Genomic DNA, 22170 nt, shown 5'->3' on the forward strand with positions numbered 1-22170 from the left:
TGACATAAATTTTAAAAATTCAGCCCTGACGATCCAATATCAACAGTAAATGAAGAATATAAGATGGTGTTACATTAAAGGAACTGCGAGATGTCACTGGATGGAAAATTCATCAGTACACATCTAAAGGGAAACGGAATGAGGAAGACAAGTGTTGAAACGTCTCCTGACTGCAGACCCGGGCCTTTGCACCTGTTACTCAGCATCGCTGGAGTGACCTCATATCCTGGTTTGCTCAGGATGGCCCGATTTATAACTGTTTCCCTGGAGTAATTAGTCATTGAGACCCTTGCACTCCCAAGAGTCTTGATTTGGTTGCTTATCTGATGGATAGTAAAATTGTTTTAATAGCTCGAATAGCATACAGAATCTTAGAATATTGTGTATCTAGAGGACTGAAGTGACTTTGAGAAGAGACGGCTCATATGTATCCTGAACAGAAGGGGCCTGATTATCAGCACTTGGTGGACCTTAGCTTTCCTGTGACATTGGACATGACAATGACTCAGCTTCATTTTGCTAAAGAATGATATTATCATTTGAATGTCCTCTGGAGCAGACCGCTGTGATACTTGAGTTTTCAGGGCACTCTTAAGCCAACTCCATACTCACTAACCCTATTTTCTAAGTAGCAGTCTAGAACCCATATTTATAACTTTCAGGGTGGGCATTTTCCATGACATCTTGGTTTCAGTTACTCTCAATTGTTTATCCCATCATATTTGGGCTTTCTTTACATATTTTTAAAATTTTCTTTTGTCTCTGAGTCCACTCAAAATTTTAGGTTTGACTTTCATACCCAGCTGGAGGGCACGGGTTGTGATCAAGGATGTATAGACATTGTTATTTATTTATTTATTCATTCATTCATTTATTTATTTAATTTATGTATGTATGTGAGGCAACCCTTGGTTGACCTCACAGATTGCAAGGACCTTTTCAGCTTACAATCCCTTATTTTTTTTATTTTTTACGTCTACAGCACCTGGTATTCCTAGATGGTTTCCCATCCAAGTACTAACCAGGCTTGACCCTGCTTAGCTTCCGAGATCAGATGGGATCGAGCTTATTCAGGGTGACATGGCCGTAGACAATATTGTGACCGCAACAGAAGGACCGCTGTTGCTGTGGTTATGTTGCTGATGCCCAGGCTGGGTATGCAGATGAATTTAGAGTGACTTTTGTAAATGCTTCTCGTAACAATTGACCATCTCTTCTGCTAAAAAAGGGCAGTAAGAAATGTATTCTATATTTTGTACAAAATATAGTATTCTTTTTGGAAATTTTTATTATTTAAGTAAAAATTTAAATAGCATTTCTGGTTTGGCAGAACCTTTAAAAATTTTTCCCCAGTGAGGAAAGTTTCTTCCTATGGCAAAACAGTGAATTTTTACTCATAAATATAACTGCAGCTGTGCTAGTGTGTCCACAGTACTACTGACGGATTTCCTTCTGATATTCCCCAAACTTGTCTTCTTAAGATGTAAATAAACTCGACATGCAGGGAATTCATACAAACATGTCAAATTCAGTTCCAGATTGTAACAACAACAAAAAACGTAAGTTAGAACTGTGCTGTTCGAGATAGTAGCCACACACAGCTATTTAAATTTAAATTAATTAAATTTAATATAATTAAAAATCCAGTTTTCAGTTGTCCTAGCCACATTCCAAGTGCTCCACTGTTACTGTACAGGACAGCACAGATATAGAAAATTGTCACCACTGCAGGGAGTTCTACTGAGCAGTGAGGGTATGGAGGAATTGGCAGACATTGCATAAGCACTTTTTTTCTTCTCTGGTGAAAATGTAATTGAGTCAATTTCTAAGAGAATCCTCTGTATTACTCTTAGGCGGCACAGCTGTCCTATAACTTGGAACCCACTAGGAGACTTTAAGTTTCATGAAAGTAAGGTCCACGTCTACCTCGTTTTTCTTCGTTACCCTAGGGCCTGGCACAGAGTAAACACTCAATAAACCCTTGCGTGAATAGTAAATGAAAGAGCTCAGCAAAGACCAATTAAAGAGGCCTAACTAAAAAATTGTGGGCATCTTTTGTGTTTGAGACCTTAGGAATTATGAGAAGGAGCAAGTCGTTGGAAATAACTTCTGTGTAGAAACCAGAACACGGAGTAGAGCAAGTGGCATTTGCTGAGTGATTCCTGCTTTTTTTTCTCTTCTCTCTCCTCCTCCCTTTCCTTCATCATCTTCATTATCAAATAGCTAACCTAACTGGGCATTTACACATGCAAGCCACTATTCTAAGTGCTTTTAATAGATTATTTTACTTAATCCTCCCAATAAGTCTATGAAGTAGGTATTATTATTATCATCCCTACATTAGAGTTGAGGAAACTGAGGTTTAGAGAATAAATAACTTGCCCAAAGTCTCACAGCTAGCGAACGATGGAACATCAGTGGAAATCTAGCTTGTCCAGTTCTAGAGCTAGCATTTTTAACCACTAGGAGAGGTACTGCATCTTCTTAAGGTGTCAACCCATTTGGGTTTGAAACTAATTAGAAAAGAGAATAACTGCCGACTGAGTTGGGACATTGGGGGTGATGATGGCCAAGTGTGGCGGGGGAGGTAGAGCACAGGCGTTGTTGCCACTGGCTTCCCGTTATTCTTTGGTAGACTTGCCTACTCTGATGCCCTCAGAGTTCCTGCAACCCCAGCCATATCCTCTCTTCCTAACCCTCATTGCGTTTTCTTCAGTTTTGTTTGGGGAGGGAAGAAACCTCCAGCGGGTAGACGGATTCCTCTTGGGCTGTGGCAGTGTTCAGCTGCAATAGCCATGTGAATTACAGGATGGATGTAGCAACTGAAGAACAAAATCCTTGTTAATGAACGCTGCATAACTTTCTCTGGTCACTTTTGTATTAAAATTATGGTAATAACACTTAACATGAGACCAATCCTCTTAACCAAAATTTAAGTGTATGGTACAGTATTGTTATCTATAGGTACGATAATGTACAACAGATCTCTAGAACTTATTCATCTTGCATAACTGAAATTTTATACATGTTGATTAGAAACTCCCCATTTCTCCCTCCCCCCAGCCCTTGGCCATCATTATTCTATTGTTTGCTTCTTCGTTTAACTATTTTAGATACCTCTTATAAGTGGAATCATGCAGTATTTGTCCTACCGAGATTGGCTTATTTCACTTAGCATAATGTCGTCAAAGTTCATCTATGTTGTCACATAATGTGGGATTTTCTTCTTTTTAAACATAAGGCTGAGTAATATTCCACTGTGTGTATATACCGCATTTTCTTTATCCATTCACCTGTCGATGTTCACTTAGGTTGTTTCCACATCTTGACTATTGTGAATAACGCTGCAGTAAACATGGGAATGCGAATATATCTCTTCATGATTCTGATTTCACTTCTTTTGGATAAATACTCGGAAGTGAGATTGATGGATCATATGGTAGTTCTACTCTCAATTTTTTGAGGAAACTCCATCCTGTTTTCCATAGTGGCTGTGCCATTTTGCATTCCCACCAATAGTGTATAAGACTTCCAATTGCTCCACATTTTCACCAACGCTTGTTGTCTTTTGTTTTATGATAATAGTCATTCATCTGTGCTACAGCAAAATACCACAGACTAGATAGCTTATAAACAACAAACATTTATTTCTTAAGTTCTGGAGGCTGGAAGTCTGAGATCGGGGTGAATATTTTCTATTTTATTGATGTTATTTATCCTTTCTACTGTTTTTTGTTGTTGTTGTTTATGTCTTCAAATATAAATTTTTGTTTTACAGCTTTTAAAATTCTCAGCTTCTACCTTCTTTTGGCTGACTTTTGTATTTTCTTTGGATTTGACAAAAAAGTTAACAGCTTTAAAAAATAGTAGCAATGACAAGTTAGATATAGTAGTGGAAAAATATTCCTGTCACAGTTATAGACCCAGGAACAGATTTAACAAGAAAAGTGCAGCTCCTATGTGAAGAAAAATGTACAACTTTATTGATAGAAATTGTGTCAATGGAAATTAAATTCATATGTTTTAGTAAGAATGTTTTTGACAAGGTATCTCATCATTCAAATACAGAATTTTAAATAACTTTAAAAGGATCATGAACTTGTTAGCGAAAACAATGACAAGGTTCATTTAAAATTTTATGTTGACATTTTGAGATTGTAGATATTATTTACTTGGAACACACATGAAATTAAAGATGGTTAGTTAATATTTAGTAACTGTTTTTATTTCTTCATTGAACCCAAGTAGTTTATATTTTATTTAGGAAAACATTTCAGTATTCTTTTTACTTTTGAATGCTTATAGAATATTTATTTAAGTTAACATTAAAGAATCCCTAAGAAAAGGGGCAGGTAAAATACTAATACAAACTAATAAATGTATTATAAGATCAGAAGTCTCTAGTCTCTCTTAGGGACAGTGTGTATCAGTGTAGTTATCTCTTTGAACTTGTATGATATTTTGTCCCTCATTTTACTACCCTCTCCTCTTCATTGGAAAAAAACGTCTCTAAAGGGCTTAGTCCTGAGAAATAAATGAAAGAATAACAGAAGATGGGTGAGATGGAGTGGGAGGCAAAATTAGAATAGTTGCAATCAGTAAAAATCTTGACAGTACTTTAGTGAGAGAACTGTAAATAAAATATGATTATATATATCCTATAAGAATACATGATAACTCATAATTTATTCAAAACTACATTAAATATGTAGAACTATGCATAATTATTTAATGTATATTTAAATTTAAAATATCATATTTAATATTGAGAGGAGCAATACACTTATAATCTGAATAGTTCTGGAGCATGATAGAGTTATTTCAGTAAGCCTTGTAATAGTCTACCTTCTATCTGCATCTAACATTATGTTCAATATACATTATTTGGGTCATGCAGTTTAGCATTTATAGTGAATCTTAGACCTGAGACCACATAATGGCTTCCAAAATTATATTGTGTGCCTTTAGGTGGATGAGTGCTCAAGTTGACTGAAGTGAGCCAAAAATTTAAAAAAGCACTCAAGTTTCTAAAGACTTCTTTCATTATTAAAAGTCAGTCTCTCGCTCTTTCTTTCCCCCATTCTTGATTTTGAAGGTTCCAAATAGTCTTTCTACACTCAAAGAATGGTACATAGGCCAGCAACATGGTATCCCTTGGGAGCTTATTGGAGCTTCAGGCTCTCAGATCCTACTCCCGACCTGTGGAACTTCATCTTGCATTTTAATAGGATCTTCAGGTGATTCACGTGCATATCCAAGTTTCAGGAGTCTGCCATATGGGATTGATCGATATTATTATCTATACTCCTGGAAGGATAGGTTAATTTCCCAAAACTACTTATGTTCCACCGCTGTTTGAATCCCTGGGGCACTTCATAATCCTATTGGAAATTTCTACATGTCTTAAATAGGGAAGATGGTTCATATTATGTTAACAGTGTGAGCCATGGGCAATGCTATATCCATTGATTGGTTACCTATGTAGTTGTTGGACATGGTGCCAAATGTCTCATTTATTTATCTATATATTTTCTCATTGAATCCTCTCACCAACTCTACAAAAGAGTTTCAGTAATCCAATTTACAGAAAAGAATACTAAGACTAGGGTAAGGGGGTTACTTGCTATACTTGCTCAAGTCAAGGTTAGATATATTATGTTATAGCTGAAGTTCAAACTCAAGTCTGTTTCACCGAGGTCTGAGGTCAGAGGTCCGCACTCCCTAATCCCTCAGCTTTTTAAAAAACTGTAAAATGTTGCTACCACGATGCTGTGCTTTATTGTGCTTTATTTGCCATAAGGAAAAGCATGTAATAGTTTCCTATTTGTCTGGCATCAGAAAAGAAGCCTGTGTACCAGGCGTATGTTGATACTTATGGCAGCTGTAATTTTCCTCTTTCCTGAATCTGACTTATAAATATCTAGTATAAGGTTCCTTAAGTTTGCAAAATCTTTGCATAATTTTGTGGGTTCTTTTTGTAAATGTGAATGAAAATAATTCATAGTTTTGCTTAAATCAAATTCTCAAAATGTCCATGACCCACAAATCAGGAACTATCACCTTATTCAGTCTGTGTTCCAATGACCCTCAGCCATTGGAATTCCCACCTCTCTGCTAGCGTCATCAAACTCCTCCCCATAACTAAGCTTTCTCTGCACTGACCTCTGAAATCATTCCTTCTCAGTCCTGGGAGGGCATCTACATCACCTCTAGATCCTTTTAAAAATACAGATGCTCAGACCTTTTGAAATATAATCTCTGGGAATGGGGCTGAGAAATCTGTGTGAGTAAGCCCACAAATGATTCTGACATAGAGAGTTCTAAGTGAGCACAATTTTCTTTAAAAACCTTGGACAAAAGAGGACACTTTGTGTGGAAGAATCTTTGGAGGGAGACCTGGGCTTGACCCAAGGCTCTCGCAGGGAATCAACGCCAGCGAAGTGTGCAGAAAAGTTCAGGAGCTCTATGAGGCCCTTTACTCTCCTTTTAAAAGTTTCTGTTGCATTGCCTAATGCTTCTGAGACCGGTGTATGTTTGGTGCTGCAAGTCTTTAGTTATGAGGTTGAAAAAATAACATCCTGAAGATGTTTTGACAAATCAGTTTGACTTTGGAGTTGCCTTCTTCTCGAGAGAATTAAAAAGATGATTCCAAGGCATTTCTGGGAAGAGACTGTTCAACTAAGGTTCACATTGCTGGTTTTATTTTAGGTAGGTAATGTTGCTACCACTTTATCTGCTTACTAGCAAATTGAGATTTTTCTTCTTCATTCATCCATGCCAGCTAGAAATGCTGGACATTTTTCACCCACGCAGGTTCTGATGACATCACTGTTACTCATCCTCTCATATATTCGTCTGTGAAATAGGATGAGCTGTTCATTCATGGGCATAAAGAGAGATGATTGGGGGAAATGAACTTGTGTTTTTCCATTACTATTTGTAATCACGTCTTAGTTCACGGTGATGCTCTACCATTTTCTCTTTGTTTTGGAGAATGATGAAAATGGTCAGCTAACATTTATTGAGAGCTGTGATTTGTGGAGGACATGATTAGAAGCTTGAATACCAACAGTTTGTCAAAGAAAAGATATGGATGTTTAAAAGGTCGTCTGGTCTCCCCTCTGCAGCATGTCTCTGAGGCACCTTTGTGCCTACTAGGGGCCTTAATGACTTCACAGCGACCATTCTGTCTTTCACCAACTCCAGCTGAAAGAAAGTTTGCTCTTCGGCTGTGCTAAATGCTATTACTTTGTGCCTTCTAGTTACTAATTCCAGTTTTGTCCTCTGGAGTTTCGCAGAATGAATCAAATCCTTACCCACATAACAACTTTTGGAAACTTAAACTTCAACCTTGGGAAACTTGATGCTGCACCTAAATGTCTCAATCTACAAAATGAACTCTTCATGGGCATTATTTTCCAAAATAGACACACGGATCACAACCAAATACGTTAACAAGAGAATCAGCAAAGACGTGAATCATAACCAGTTGTCATAGCCCAGGTCCATTCGTGTTTTTTTTCGCCCCTCTTCTAGTGCCAGTTCATTTAACTCTGTTCTGTTCTTGGCCTCTTAGGTAAATTTATCTTTTCATTTTATTTTATTTGGTAAGAATACTGACGAAAGACAGCAGAGTCATCTAAGAAAGTTATCTAAAGTAACTAGAAATTAATACTTTCAAAAGATGCCTTAAGATTCAAAAACCATCTATAGTATATAAATACAGAAAGGCATTCTGATAAGCCTTAGGTGTGGTCCATAACTATTACAGTAATTTAAAACTAATTCTTCCTTTCCTAGTGATTAATATCTACAGAAAAATTTCAGATCATGAAACTACATCATTAAAACAATCTCAGCCTTATCTGCTTTCTATGTTAAAACTTCTGTGTGTTCACATCATGATGCTTTTAAACAAGTCAAAGACTTTTCTGAATCTAAAGGCTTTTGTAGGCAGTCTCTCCTTAGATAGTAATTAGAAAGTGTTTCACATTAATAATTTTAAATACTAATTTCTGTGATTTTTTTTAAGTTATGAATTTTTATGAGTGGATAGAAATTATGTTGTCTTCTCCATCGTGAAGATGGCCTTACAGGTCAAGACTATAGGAAGAAGAGAAGGAATTTTGAATACCTGAAATTGCTGATTAATATTTTAAAAAAATGATTTAATAGGTTAAAGTAAAATTTTTTCATTGATTTATTATGTGTAGTTTCACAGCAAGAGTGATATTATCCTGGTAGGATAATTAACTCAGTTAAAAAAAGTTTCCTCCTTCTCTGTACCTTTCTTTCCCCTTAAATTGAATGGATAATGGTACAGAGCTTTGGAAAACATCTCTATCTCAATACAAGAAAAAAATCTCAAATAAACCGCTTTTAATTCTTTCTGCATAAAATTAAACATAAAGAAAGGCAGTATGGTAGAGGCTAGTTTGATTATATTTCTGAAAATGTGTTTGAAAATTCTTCATCTTTCTTAGACATTTTATTTTCCTTCTGGAGAAGCTTGAAGAAACTGGAAGCTATATATCCCAAATATTTGCTCTTCATAAGCAATGGTGTGTTGGAGTAGGGCTTGTACTGGCTTATGAGACCAGTTTTTAATTTTCAGGAAATTTGTGAGTTGATTGACCTCATATGGTAGCTTCATATTGGCCATGGTAGGAGTTTTTACACCATGGAAAGTAGAAAATGCTACAGATCAGAGTTGGTTGTTAAACATTTACCAGCATATCATTGTATATGGGTACCTGTAAAATGTTTCTAGCATACTTGTGTGAAAATAAATATTTTAATTAAAAAAAAAATCTCAAGTGTTTGTTAATAATGGAACTCTGACATTGTTTTATAGACTTGTAAGGCTGGAAATATCTTCTGTTTTTTTGTTTACCCCACTTTCTTCAATTAGGATCTTACTAGAAACAGTCTAGATTTAATGTAAGAGAACTTTAAAATTATATGTAGTAGCTAATACATAATTAATATTTTCAAAAATAATTCTGTAATGTATCTCTGTGAAATAATTCTGGAATGCATTCTATTTTGACTTGCCCATTAAAAATTGATGAAGATTTCACTTTCAAGATGCCTTGTTAATGTAGTTATTTTCAAATATGACTGAAAAAGGAAGCAAGGGGAGAGACTATAATCTTTGATACTCCATAAATTCTTCTACAACCGGTTTTTACTCTTTTGCCTTTCCTTTATTTCTTTTCCTCCCTCCATTTTTTATTTTCTCCTCATCTCTTAGGTAGAAGAAGAATCTATTTTTATAACCATAATCCACCCTCCTCCACTGTTTATTTGGCTCCTGGCATTGTCCATTTCTTTTAGTAATAAGCTCAGCATTATAGGCTGCAAAGATGTGCTGAAACATGAGCCAATGAATGCTCTTCTTATTGACAGGTTCTAGGAAACTTGCAGGATTCATTTTGCAAGAATGATTTACAGGCTATATGTTAGAATGTCAAACAAGTGGAAACTATTAGTAGCACTAATGTCTGGGCCCCAGGTTTACCACTGAGGGAGGGAGAGCATTGATTAAAAGGCCCATCTGTTCCAAAGATGTTTCTGACTTGCTTGCATAGCCGTTTGTGAATCGAATCAGTTCACTGATTGTGCTGGTTGTCTAGGTATTTGATTATCTAGTTCTCAAAATGATTGGTTAGGTGCAGTTTTACATTAATGGGGTTTTATTTTTGGACACTATATTTAATTTAGCAGTGTGTTTAGTAGATTACATATACTGGGGACATGTATTTTGAAATTGTCACCAGCTCTAAGAATTGTGTAATCAGTGAGTTAAGTATATAATTTTCAAATGAGTTAGTGGACTTATATTTTGGCAATAATTTGATGTTAGAGAAAAAATAGATTCATCTCAGTGTGTCATCTCTATTTATAGAATGGAAGATGGAAGAGTTCTGTTACTGTAATCAAGTTCTTTCTTTTTTGTCCAAATCATGGGGATGTAATGTATAACATAAGGAATACAGTCAATAATATACCTATATACAGTAACAGATGGTTACTAGACTTACCACAGTGATCTCTTTGTAAGGTACGTAAATGTCAAATCACTATATTGTCCATCTGAAACTAATATATAGTATTGTATGTTAACTATATATTTTTTAAAAATTATTTCTTAAAATAACTTAATCTGCTTATTTTTCTAAATAATGATGTTACACTTATGTAGAATTTCACAATTTACAACTCACTTTCACATTTATCTCATTCTTTCATTAGGTATTTTCCCTCTGCTGTTTTCTTCCCATTTAGAAGTCACTGAATAATTGACTGTAAGATTTGAAAGGGGCCTTCAAATTTTCTAATCAATAACTCTACCCAGTGGTCAGCCTGTCAGCTCTTTCCAAGAGGAGAAAATATTAGAGACAGAGAGGCTGACGTTGGAACAAATCAAGGGGTGAAGTAAATGTTTCTTTTTGTGGGAAAGGCAGACAGTATTATTTTTTACTTTTTCGCCCCTTTATTTGATCATTTTTTTTTTCAGGCTTAGCCTATTGTACCTGTAGACGTCTGCTTTGGGGGCTCTCTGGTTACTTTAAGGCTTTTAATTCCTACCATTTGAGGGCTTTGCTAATCTGCCATTAGCTTCAAACTTTGCCCACATGCTAAGCCTAAGGAGTGTTTGGTTTCTGGGGTGTAAAATTCGATGCTTCGTTTTTGAAGAATGGAAATTTCTTTGTTTTATCTTTCCTTTTTCTTTTTCTTTATTTACTGCTTAATTTCAAATCACACCAATATACAATTGGGACAAATTAAGAAATACAAGTATAGATCTTAAAACCATTTGCCTGCTCTGGTTTGGAATTTATTGAATTATTTCTGACTTCAATAACACTTTTTAAAAACCTATAAGTTATTCTTCTGATGAGAATACAGATCCAATCAGCTATATTAAGTGTTCTGTGAATCCAGTCTTAAAAAGAGGGAAACTTGGCCCAGCCATGGTGAATTTGGTTTGTGAGGTGATCATCTTTTAGTCACGGCTTGACCAATGACTGTGTGACTGCGAAGGAACTGGGAAATGGATAGTTACAGGAAATTATGGAAAAATTGATGCAACAGGGAAACTGTACTTCCTGAGCTTCTGCAGCGTACCCTTGGCAAATATGATGATCCCTTAGCTGCAGGATCAGGCACTCAGGGTAACTACTGTGTAAAAAGGAAAGTGAACTAGATAGTGAGTGAGGAAAGTAAGATGAATGTAAAAACAACCATCCTCAAGTGAACTGACAATAGTTCTAGCTGCCTTTTCTTCCCGTTGCTAGGAGAGAGATGAGCATGGTATGTGTGCATTACCCACCGTATCCACAAGGAGTGACGTACCTGATAAACCTGAGATTTGCTCTGCGTAGACACTGTAAACAGGAATGGATACATCATCCATTTAGCAACCTGTCGTCAACTCAATCTGTACAGCACAGAAAAGAAAATTAAGTGATGACGAAAAGCTGCCACTCCTTTGTTAAGTAAATTGAAGTTAAGTTGACACAGAAAGGCTTATTCAAAGTCCAAAGTCTTCAATTTTATCTCTATTTCTGGAGTGATGATTCTAAAGGCAATGTCTCTTCAGGTCTCTTTTTTTTAGACTTTATAACAAAAACAGCTTGGGTTCTGCTTGCCTAGAGAGGTTCTGTGGTTCTCCCGAGACCACGGAGATTAATCTTTTTCCCGAGAAATCAGCTTTTCACAACACTGCTTGCTGTCTTCATTTCCGAAGAAGAAGTTTCATGCCTTCTTGGGAGTATCGAATACAGCAACAAGTGTCGAGGCCTCTAAATATTCCCCGTGGAGTATGGTCTCCCTGACACTCCCTCAAGCCCCCTTCCATTATTTATTCCTTTTTCTGTTCCAGAAAGGTGTTCTGGCAGCCACGGCTGCACCTGCATCTATCTCGAGGGCATGCAGCACTGTCAGTCTTGCTGCTGGGAGGATGAGATTTAAAAGCGGACCTTTCATTTACTCATTTACTCATGAATTTATTTAATTGCTGCTTATTGTGCTCTTACTATGTTCCCGACTCATGCTGGGCATGAGCCAGAGACACTAGTGAGCTAAAATATTCTATACGGTCTGGTGGTGGTGAATTAAACAAGTAACCACACTGATCACTGTATATTTTCAAACTGAGGTATTAAAAATAACAAAGGAGCTGGACTTGGACTAAACACACTCTGAGAAAACCTTATTTATCTATGATCAGAAGGATGTGAGGGCAAATGTGAGTGTGTGTGTGTGTGTGTGTGTGAGAGAGAGAGAGAGAGAGAGAGAGAGAAAGAAGCAAGCATAATAGGCAAGGGCCCTGTGGCTGAAGGAAGCATGGCTGAAAGAGGTGAGGGAAGGATATTGCTTCAGAGAGCAGAAGGGCAAATCAGGCCAGACCGTATGGGAGTTAAAAATCTTATAGAGAATACTTTGCCTATATGGTGAATGCAAATGGGAAGTTAGCTGATGGATTTTTAGGGAGAGGAGAACCGCTGGGAGTTGTGTTTTGAAAAGATAACTTCAGCTTTGGTTGAGCAAAGGGCTAGAGAGGGGCCATAGAGGCAGTAGGAATATTCCAGTTTGGAACCTGGAAGGTGGTGGTTTGTGTATCCAACATTCCTTCATCGTTGCCTCACCCCAAACACTGTTTGTTCCCTGCACGTCTGTGTCTTCTTCCAGACCCTACATTCCTTGAGTTTAGGAATGCAGCTTTATTCACTTTTGGATAACCTTATAGTGTCTGACACCAGGATTTGCATATATACGTTCAGCAAATGCTGTATTTAAACTGTAGCTTTTCATCTCACAAGACACGTTAAAAGCATACAGTCCTTCCGTGTTCTGGTAATAGCATTATCTAGCGATCTAATTTATTCCTGAAGACAGAGGAAGATAAAAATACACTTGCCTTTTCTTTTGCTAAGTCATATGTGCTTCGCATTTTATTTCCATCCATTAATATCTTCTATAAAATGACCTTTATAGTCCTATTTTCATGTCAACCTAAAGCATTGCTATTGTCATTATTGTTATTATCGCCTCACATATATAATAGACATATTGGAGGAGATTTGTTCCTGAAAGCAATTTCCTGCAGAGTTGAAGAAGCAAAGCAATACTGGAAATTTTCTGAATTTGAAAATTGGGAGTTACAAACAGAAATAAGTAATGCAGGATAGGGAGTGGTGCTGCCGGAGGCAGAAATGAGAGAGCATGATTCATCCCAAAGCCTTCAGATTCAAATACAAAATATACTGGGGGACTAAGTGACTATGAATTTGCTATTTCTCCTTCAACAATTAAAGATTTTTTAAAAAAAAATCCAGAGAAGTGATAGAAAATGTCAGCATGCTAATTAATCTTCTCTTGTGGATAGTGGGCCAAGCTCTTTTGAGTGACTGAAGCTTCAAAGCTGTATCGGATTAAGTAAGGGAGCGGGACCAGAATGCCCCCAAACTTTGCAAGGCAGGCTTCTAATATTCCTCTGGCTAATCGAGTCTCTATTTTCTTTCATAATGGACTGCTCCAGTGAGTGAATGGAGCAGTAAGGAAAGGTATAAAGCATATGAGTTTGACAGAAAGGAAAAAAGATTCTTCTGACTTTTGAAATCAGAAGCAAAGAAATCATCTCTTCTCACATACCTTCTGGGCAAGTCTCTAGGGGGTAATTTTATTAGAGACTTTCTCTCAAGGTAAAAAATGAGGGGCTATATATAAATAGCACTGACCTTGCTCCCATTTGATCCTTAGATTAAGATTAGCTTAAGCTCAGACCGTGAGGTCGGTCACACAGGACATGGTTTTCTATGGTTAGCAGTCACTTAAATCACACACTCAGGAATCTCATGCAAAGAATATTTAGATAACGTATTTCCAGGAGAAAAATAATACTTCTTTTCTTTTACCAGGGGTGAGCGGTCCTAGTGGTTCTGTAAATGGGAGAATCCTTTGTGCTGCAGAAATTGGGCCTGTGGGATGGATGAAGCTGAAAGGATCAGAACAACAGGATTAACCAACATCACTTTGCTGCTATGCTCTGCAATTTTATTACTCCTAAATGCAGTGGGAAGCAGCAGAAATGGGCAATAGTGATTTGTGTTTGAAATTGAGCCTTTCAGCAAAGTTTGTACAAAGTTGTTGTACAAACTTACCCTCTTTGGGCTGCATTTGTACAATATAAAGATCGATCTTTCACATTTTAGTGGGCTGTTTTATGTAGGATGGTAGGATAATGTCATGTGATAATGATAATATTAAAATAATTACAGCAAACACATAGTGCTTGTTCTTTGCCAGGTACTGTTCTAAGCATTTACACTCATTTATTTCAGACAATAAGCATTTGAATCCTGCCTTCACAGCTGCGTGACTGTGGTCAGGCCCCTTAAGCAGTTGGCACTTCAGTTTGTTTATCTTAAAATAGAGATGAATTTTAGGTGTTTGGTGAGGACTCAATAAGAAAACATACAAAGTTCAGTGTTTAACCAATAGGAGGTACACAATGTATTATTAGTAGTAGTTATTGGGGTTAGGGTGGTATATTTGCCTGCTCAGGCTACCGTAACCATAGACTGGGTGGCTTATACAACAGAAATACATTTTCTCACAGTTCTGGAAGCTGAAACTCCAAGATCAAGGTGCCAGCACAGTTGGTTTCTTATGAGACTGTCTTCCTGGCTTGCAGGTGGCCTCCTTCTTGCTGTGTCCTCACATGGCCTTTTCTCCATGTACATGGGGAGAGAGGAGAGATATCTTAAGTGTCTCTTCCTCTTCTTATGAGGATACCAGACCTGTTGGATTAGGGCCCTACCCATTTAGCACTTACTACCTCTTTAAAGGTTCTGCATCCAAATACAGTCATATTGGCATTAGGGCTTCAACGTATGAATTTGGGAGACACATTTCAGTCCATACCAAGTGGGTAACTGGGGAGAGAGAAATAGAAGGGGCGTTCGGAGTATTTTGATATTTAAGGTAGACTTTTTAGGCATCTACTCTGGAGGGAAAATAAGTTTTCAGCTGTTTGTAATAAATTAGTAGATATACAATATTTTTGGCATTGTATGTCATTTGCTTTCTGTTTCGTGCTGTAGAAAACATCTCCATACTATTTTTGGTCTTTTAGGTGAGCCTGAATTTAAATATATTGGGAATATGCATGGTAATGAGGCTGTTGGACGGGAACTGCTCATTTTCCTGGCCCAGTACCTGTGCAATGAATACCAAAAGGGGAACGAGACGATTGTCAAGCTGATCCACAACACGCGGATCCACATCATGCCCTCTCTGAACCCTGATGGCTTTGAGAAGGCAGCATCTCAGGTGAGTGTGAACCAGTTCAGGGCAGGGCATGCTTTCTTCGTTTTGTATATTTGTACTTATGAGCTTATCTTTATGTAATGCACTCACATAAAGCTTACAGATGGTGCAGTGGAGGGTATAAGTCACATATCATTTAACTTGTTGGTAAGAAGAAAGTCGAGAAGGTAAGGGATGATGGGTGAGAGTTTCTTCAGCAGATTGCAAATAAAAATTTTGTTAATAAGTCACTAATTAATTTTTTGTTTGTTGTCAAATAAATTATACTTACTCATTCATGTTTGTGACTAGCTAAATTTCCATCTAAAAACTACAGATACAGCTCTGTGTTAGAGTAATGGCATTGCTGTATCTGAATGAGTTGGTGTTGTAGCACCCTCTACTGACACCAAGGAAAAAAGACTTTGGCCCAATGAATGTTTCACTGGATGTTGTCTGTGTACGATGAGTAAAGTAAAAAACAAACAAACAAACAAAAAACCCCACTAAAATTAATTTAATATATTTTAATTGTTAGAGAAGGTGGAAAGTAATGATGTTTTAAGAGAAGATATATGGTATGTGTTCCTTTTTTGTTTGGATAGGAGTGGAGGATATTATGTTGGCTTTTTTCTACAGTTTGGAATAATTTTATTATTTTACAGGAACATATTAAAGTATAGTCTGGTATGTTTATTTGCACTTAAGAAGTCAATTTGTACCTTAAAAATAAAAGATTCAGTAATCTGATAGTTCAACATTGTTAGAAACCCAGACAGTATAACATTGATATAATTTATAAAGTTCTGAGAGAAGAATTCTAGTAATATAGAGAATTAAGTTATTTAATATTTTAAGGTGATATTCAGAACTCTAAGACAGAATGGACAAAAGATTATTATTGCTATTTTCTAAAACATTTTTATTTCTCACAGTCTAAGCTATCTGAGCTTACATGATCTCAAGAATATGAATATTATCTCTATAATATAGATTTGATATGATTTAATAGTAAAACAAATCTACATTATGGAATATAACTGATCTTAGAAATTCCTTAAATTTCCAGTTATACCATTAGTGAAATGAAGAATTTAAAGTTGAACAGAAATTTCTCAACTTACAAAGCTCTAGAAATTTTGTTCTAGAGCTTATCTTTTTTTTCCTGAAGACTAGGAGGAGGTATAGTAATATATATATAATTCATGCTAAACTCATTTGAACCTTCTGATTTTACTTAGTAGTTTATTCTTTTGAATATTTAAAGCCAGATTGCTGTGATTTACAGAGGCAATGACTATATTATTTAAGCCTTAGTATAGAGTGGCATGCTTTGAAGTGCATCATCTGTTACTAATACATATTGACTTTTTTGCAATTTGATGATAAATATTTTTTAAATGTTATTGTTATTAACATTTAAAATATTATTTTTTGAAGACATTTTCAACATTCTATAACAAGTATTTTAAGCCTGATTCCTTTATATCACTAAAGTATTGAAAATACCAGTTTGGGAGGATAGTGTTGAAATAAATAATCTTAAATTATTTTTAAAATCATTAATGGAGGCATATCAATAATAATAATAATAAATAACTGATGATTTTTCTCTTGATTTTTTTTTTTTTTTTTAGCCCGGTGAGCTCAAGGACTGGTTTGTGGGTCGAAGCAATGCCCAGGGAATAGATCTGAACCGGAACTTCCCTGACCTGGATAGGATAGTTTATGTTAATGAGAAAGAAGGTGGTCCCAATAATCATCTGTTGAAAAATTTGAAGAAAATTGTGGATCAAAACACAAAGGTAGAGAATATGTCTAGTTTTTCTTGGGTTCTGTCCTTTAGCCTAAAGAAATATATTCTAGCGTCTCCATCGTGATGAAGGACATAGGAAGAATGTTAAAGCTTGTGGGGGGTAGTTAACTATGGCTATGAAATTCAAGTGTGGAAAGACGAGAGCCTTGATACTAGTCCTGCCGTAGCATTGGGCAGGGTATTTCAGGAGTGGGGGTTGGGGGTGGGGATAGTAGAGTGGAACCCAGTTGTGGGTGCCGTAGAAAGTCATCATGGCCCTTTCAGAGGCCCTTTATCAGAACATCTGATCGGCTCCTCCTACAGCATTTCACACTGTTGATCTTTTTCTTCTTTTCTGGAACTTTCTCCTCCCTTGCTTTGCACAACTCCACTTTCTCCTTCCTCTTTTACTGCCTTTCAAATCATTGTTCGATTCCTTTCCTGCTTCTTCTACCTTGGCTTAAATGCTGGCTGACGGTGTCCCATCTGCTGCCCTTATGTCTTTCCCTGGGTTTTCATCCTTTCCTGTACCTTGATTGTCTCTCAGATCCATATCTCTAACTCTGGCTCTGCTATTGAGCTCTATTTCTATATTTTACTTTACTTTTTACCTAGTGGCACCTAGAGCCACAAGCTCAGCATTTGATCAAAATCAAATTTTTCCTTAAGAAAACACTAGTTTCTCATTTACCCAATCATCAAAGCCTTGATCTTTTTCTTTATTTTTAATCTCTGTCACCATTCACTAGCAATTAATTACTTATGTGATGTAAGTGATTTAACCTCCCTAACACACGTGCAGTCTTCCCCTCCTCTGTAAACTCACTCCACTGCTTTAATTCAGGTCTCTGTCACCTCTTGCTCTGCTGAGTGCAGTAGCGCCCTGTTTATGTTTTGGTTTCAGCCTCTCCCAACTCCATTTGATTTCTCAAAGTCTTCCAGAGTGATCTTCACACACAAATGATCGCTCTGTGGCTTAAAAAACCTTACCAGCTCTACACTACCCAGAGGATAAAGTAAAAACTCAATATGGCAGAATCGTGTGATAGTTTAGAATGGGGACTCTGGAGGCAGCTGCCTTTGTTCACATCCTGGCCCCATACTTGCTTTGTGAATTTTGGAAAGTTATTTAATGAGTGTGTGCTTCTACTTCATCTGAAATATGGAGATAATAGTATCTACTTCATGGGGTATTATAAAGATTGAATAAGTTAATACGTATAAACTACATTTCAGGACCTAGAACTATTATGATTATTTCAGAATAATTTCTTAGTAGTCTCTGTTATTTACCTCAGGGTTAGATGGACACGTTGATATATCCTCTAAATGTCTACAAACCAATGTTGTTTGAACATTATTTTTATTTACTTGGAGGAGCCTATCAGGGAGGAGAAGTGAGGGGAACTCAGTTCCTTTTCTGTTATTCCAGGCAGTTCTGCCCTGGCTATCAACTACTTTTAGAACCTCTTCTAAGTGAGAATTTGGGAAGTACAATTTTTCCATTTTATTGTATTTCCAGATCTTTCAAGTTAACCTTGGCACCTGGCTGCTGCTGACTGGCCTACTCCTTAAGCGAGCTCTGATATTCCACATACTCTAGTCCACCAACTTTTGTGCTCCCTAAGCATACCATTTTCTAATAATTTTATGTCTTTCTTTATTGTTCCAACAGCCTATAATGCTCTTCCTTTCCTTCCATGTCACTTCCTTTGTGAAGCCTGCCTCTGCTATTCCAGACAGATCCTATTAAGCCTTCCTTTATGTTTGTATATACCTCTTCCAGGATGGTGCTTATTGTTACATAGACCTTTATATATGTTCTATTATAATTATTTGTTTGTGTAGCTTTTTTCCCCTTCGATTTTAGATTTTGATCCCTTGATTACAGGTATTAAAATTCATATTTGAGTCTGACAAATAATAGGCTGAAGATCTATTATGAATGAATGCAATACAGCCTGGCAGGCAAATCATAATGTCTGAAAAATGTAGCCATTGAAAAGCAACAGCCAGAGCTCCACACAAGCATCCATCACGTGGTTAGGACACTGGCTGGAGGATCCAGGACATAGGGAGTCCCAGATTGTTGGTATAACTTCTTAAAACTCTCCTGCCTGTGTTTAGAATTCCTTCCAGAAACCGGGGCTGAGTCTACAAGTGGGGTCGGGTCTGAGGAAAGGGCTGCCAGGGGCCGAGGATTCTGGCAAGACCTGATAAGTGAGTGAATGAAACATTTCTGCTTTTGAGTCACAGATACATTTGCAGTTTCTCAACCCCCGAACCATTTCTCTCATGAGAAAGGGGAGGTGGAAATGCAGAAGGCTGGGGGAGCAGGAGTGGGCGTGGCCGATGTAACCACAGGGGAAAGGAGGGCCGCCCTGGGTGATATGCTATGAGGGTTAAACAGAAACGAAAAACTTAGGGAAGCTCAGGGCCGATATGAGCCCACAAACTTTCCTCATGGCTTGCGTTAACCTGCCTATGCTGTGTTCATTGAGTCTGAGAAATGAGAACAATAATTCCTGTCACTTAGCGTAGAAGAATCGAGAAATAAACTCATGTTGGCAGGATATTTGACTGGCACCCTTTGTGCAAGTACCATTATTATTTAGCCAGTGCTACCTTCCTCTTTCCCAAATGAACCTTTATCATACCTGCACAATCTCTATGTTAGGTGTTTTCACGTTTCTAGCTAAAGCAATACTTATTTAAGAGATGCACGTTCACGGTGCTTTTAAAATGTTAAAGCTTTTAGTTAAAAAATCTCAACGCCAATACTTTTTCTGGGTGAAGGTAAATGCAAGAGAAATATGTAAAAATTTAAGTTTAGTCTCTTGTCTGGAACAGAAGCAAGATTTTTCACATTACCCTAAATTTTCAGTAAACCTGCTTAATCACCATGGGACGATATTGCCCATGTCTTTTATTTTTTCCATCTTTGTCATTAAGAGTGTTTAGACCCAGCGTGGTACCAGACATAGTGGGCATTTCCTTAATGTTATTGCACATTGTCCCTTTCACACTTCCCCTTCTCATCCTAATATCTGTATCCCTTATGGTGGGTTTTACATTTTAAAGTTTGTATTAGGTGTGCTAGGAATTGGGTGTTAAAAATGAAATAATTCAGAGAAAAGAAAATACCATAAGATTTCACTTATATGCGGAATCTAAGGAACAAAAAGAACAAACTAATCAAAAATAGACTTATAAATAAAGGACAATTTGGTGACGGACAGAAGAGAGGGGAGTTAGGGAACTGGCAGAATGAGGTGAAGGGTTAAAGAAGTGCAAATTAGTAGTTGATAGATGGTCACGGGGGTGGGGAGCACGGCATAGGGAATGCAGTTACCATTAATATATTGGCTAGGTGGAGAGCCAGAGAGAAGGAGCAATTGAGGGGATTGTTTTATAAACTATATAGATGTCTAACCAATGTACTGTATACTCGAAACTAATAAAAATGCAGATTCCTGTGGATTCCTACTGAGGAGGTCTGGGGCGTGTATGCAGCAGTGTAGGGGTGGGAGATGGAAAGGAACCTACAGTTTTACCGAGTTCCCCAGTTGCTCTCTCTTGCTCTCCTGCAGTTGACTTCCTCCTGTGTCACTTCTCATCTGCTCTTGAGCTCTTCGGCTGGGTCACCTCCACTTCATCTTGGCTCAAAGCATGAGCCTTGGCCTGGATTGCTTGAAAACAGAGTAGATTAAAAGAAATCAAATACTTTCATTAAATTTATACTGGTCTTTAATGGCTAGAGTGGTGAAGAAAATGGAATAAATAACTTTAATATATAAATAATATATATAAATAGCTTTAACGTATTTTAAGAACCAAAGCCATCTAATTGTACAACATAACATTTGAGCTACAGTTAGTCTTTAAATGGAAGTTTTAAAAATAGGGTCCAATTGGCCCTAGACTCCCTTAAGGGCTTGATCACAGGATGCTCCAGAAGCTTCTCTATGGATCACTTAAATATATAATTACAGTATCTAGGGGGTCTTAGCATTTAGTTAGCCTAAAAGACTCTATTAATACTTAAAAAGAAACTTAGTTGACTTTATCAAATTGTGGAATTTGCTTGCTTGCTTTTGAGCATACTCGTAACATGTATATTAGCAGCAGTGTATATGTAAAAACCAGAAATAGGCCAAACCAAATAACCACACAGGACTTTGTGTATTCCAGACTATATCTTTAAATTTATTTCAGAACACAGTTTCTTTAAAAAGTTTTTTGTTACAAAATTAATATTTTATTACAAACAAAAAACTAAAGCAAAATATAAGTAAGGAGAAAAATAATCTATTAGCCTACAGTCTTAAGTGACTACCATTCACGTTTGGCTATGTCTCCTCCAAAATAATTTTTTGTGCACAGATAAACATGAAAATAAATGGAAGCACACCATGCATACCCTTTTGAGCCATTTCAGGTGAATAATAAATACAAGAGTACAATCTGCTGCAGACTAGTTTTGCCTCCTGAGCTCACACTCAAAACCAATCCTTCGCTCAGGGAGTATTTGCTTACTTTTCCATATGCACTGCCCTCCTTCCTTATTTTTACTACTATATCTCCCATCTCCTACCCAAATACTACCTTATTTTATTCCCCGAGGCACAGTGAAGTTCCCCTTCCTTCCTGAAGTCTCCAATGATTCTCTAGGCCACAGAGATTTCTGTCCCTTCTGAACTCATTGAAATGCTTGTCGGTACCAATCATTGGGTTTGGGTAATACGGGGAATGAGAGGATGTACAAAGAAGAGGATTGGAAATAAATTCAGCTGTAAAAGAAAAGCTTTTAAACAGAATATTATAGAAGAACGTCTTTTAAACTCATCATATAACATTAATACCATTTTGAGCAATTGGGCCTAAAAGCCATAATTTCATTGCAAAAAGCATATGCATTATAGATTTTTCAAATAAATCTTCTGTAGTAGTTATTTTTAAGTTAATTTCAATCAAAATTTAAGCTGGATTTAATTTAAATTAATTTGAACTCTAGAAATAATTTGATTATGTATAAGAATTTAGTAAATAATAAAGCAAGT

General features: G+C 36.8%; 1 protein-coding gene and 1 non-coding gene across 2 annotated transcripts in view; one reads left to right on the plus strand and one right to left on the minus strand.

Moving 5' to 3' along the window:
- Positions 1-22170, plus strand: part of CPE (carboxypeptidase E) — an 87677-nt gene that overhangs the window by 46821 nt on the left and 18686 nt on the right. Inside the window, exons 2-3 of the mRNA XM_015593279.2 lie at positions 15143-15339; positions 16953-17120. Of these exons, the coding sequence (XP_015448765.1) occupies positions 15143-15339; positions 16953-17120 (365 nt within the window). The remainder of the gene's footprint in view (positions 1-15142; positions 15340-16952; positions 17121-22170) is intronic.
- On the minus strand, positions 974-1092 carry LOC112483958. The gene has a single exon (XR_003047830.1). It is a non-coding gene; the product is annotated as a 5S ribosomal RNA (ribosomal RNA).

This window comes from Pteropus alecto, unplaced genomic scaffold (genome assembly GCF_000325575.1).
Source record: "Pteropus alecto unplaced genomic scaffold, ASM32557v1 scaffold166, whole genome shotgun sequence".
NCBI lineage: Eukaryota > Metazoa > Chordata > Mammalia > Chiroptera > Pteropodidae > Pteropus > Pteropus alecto.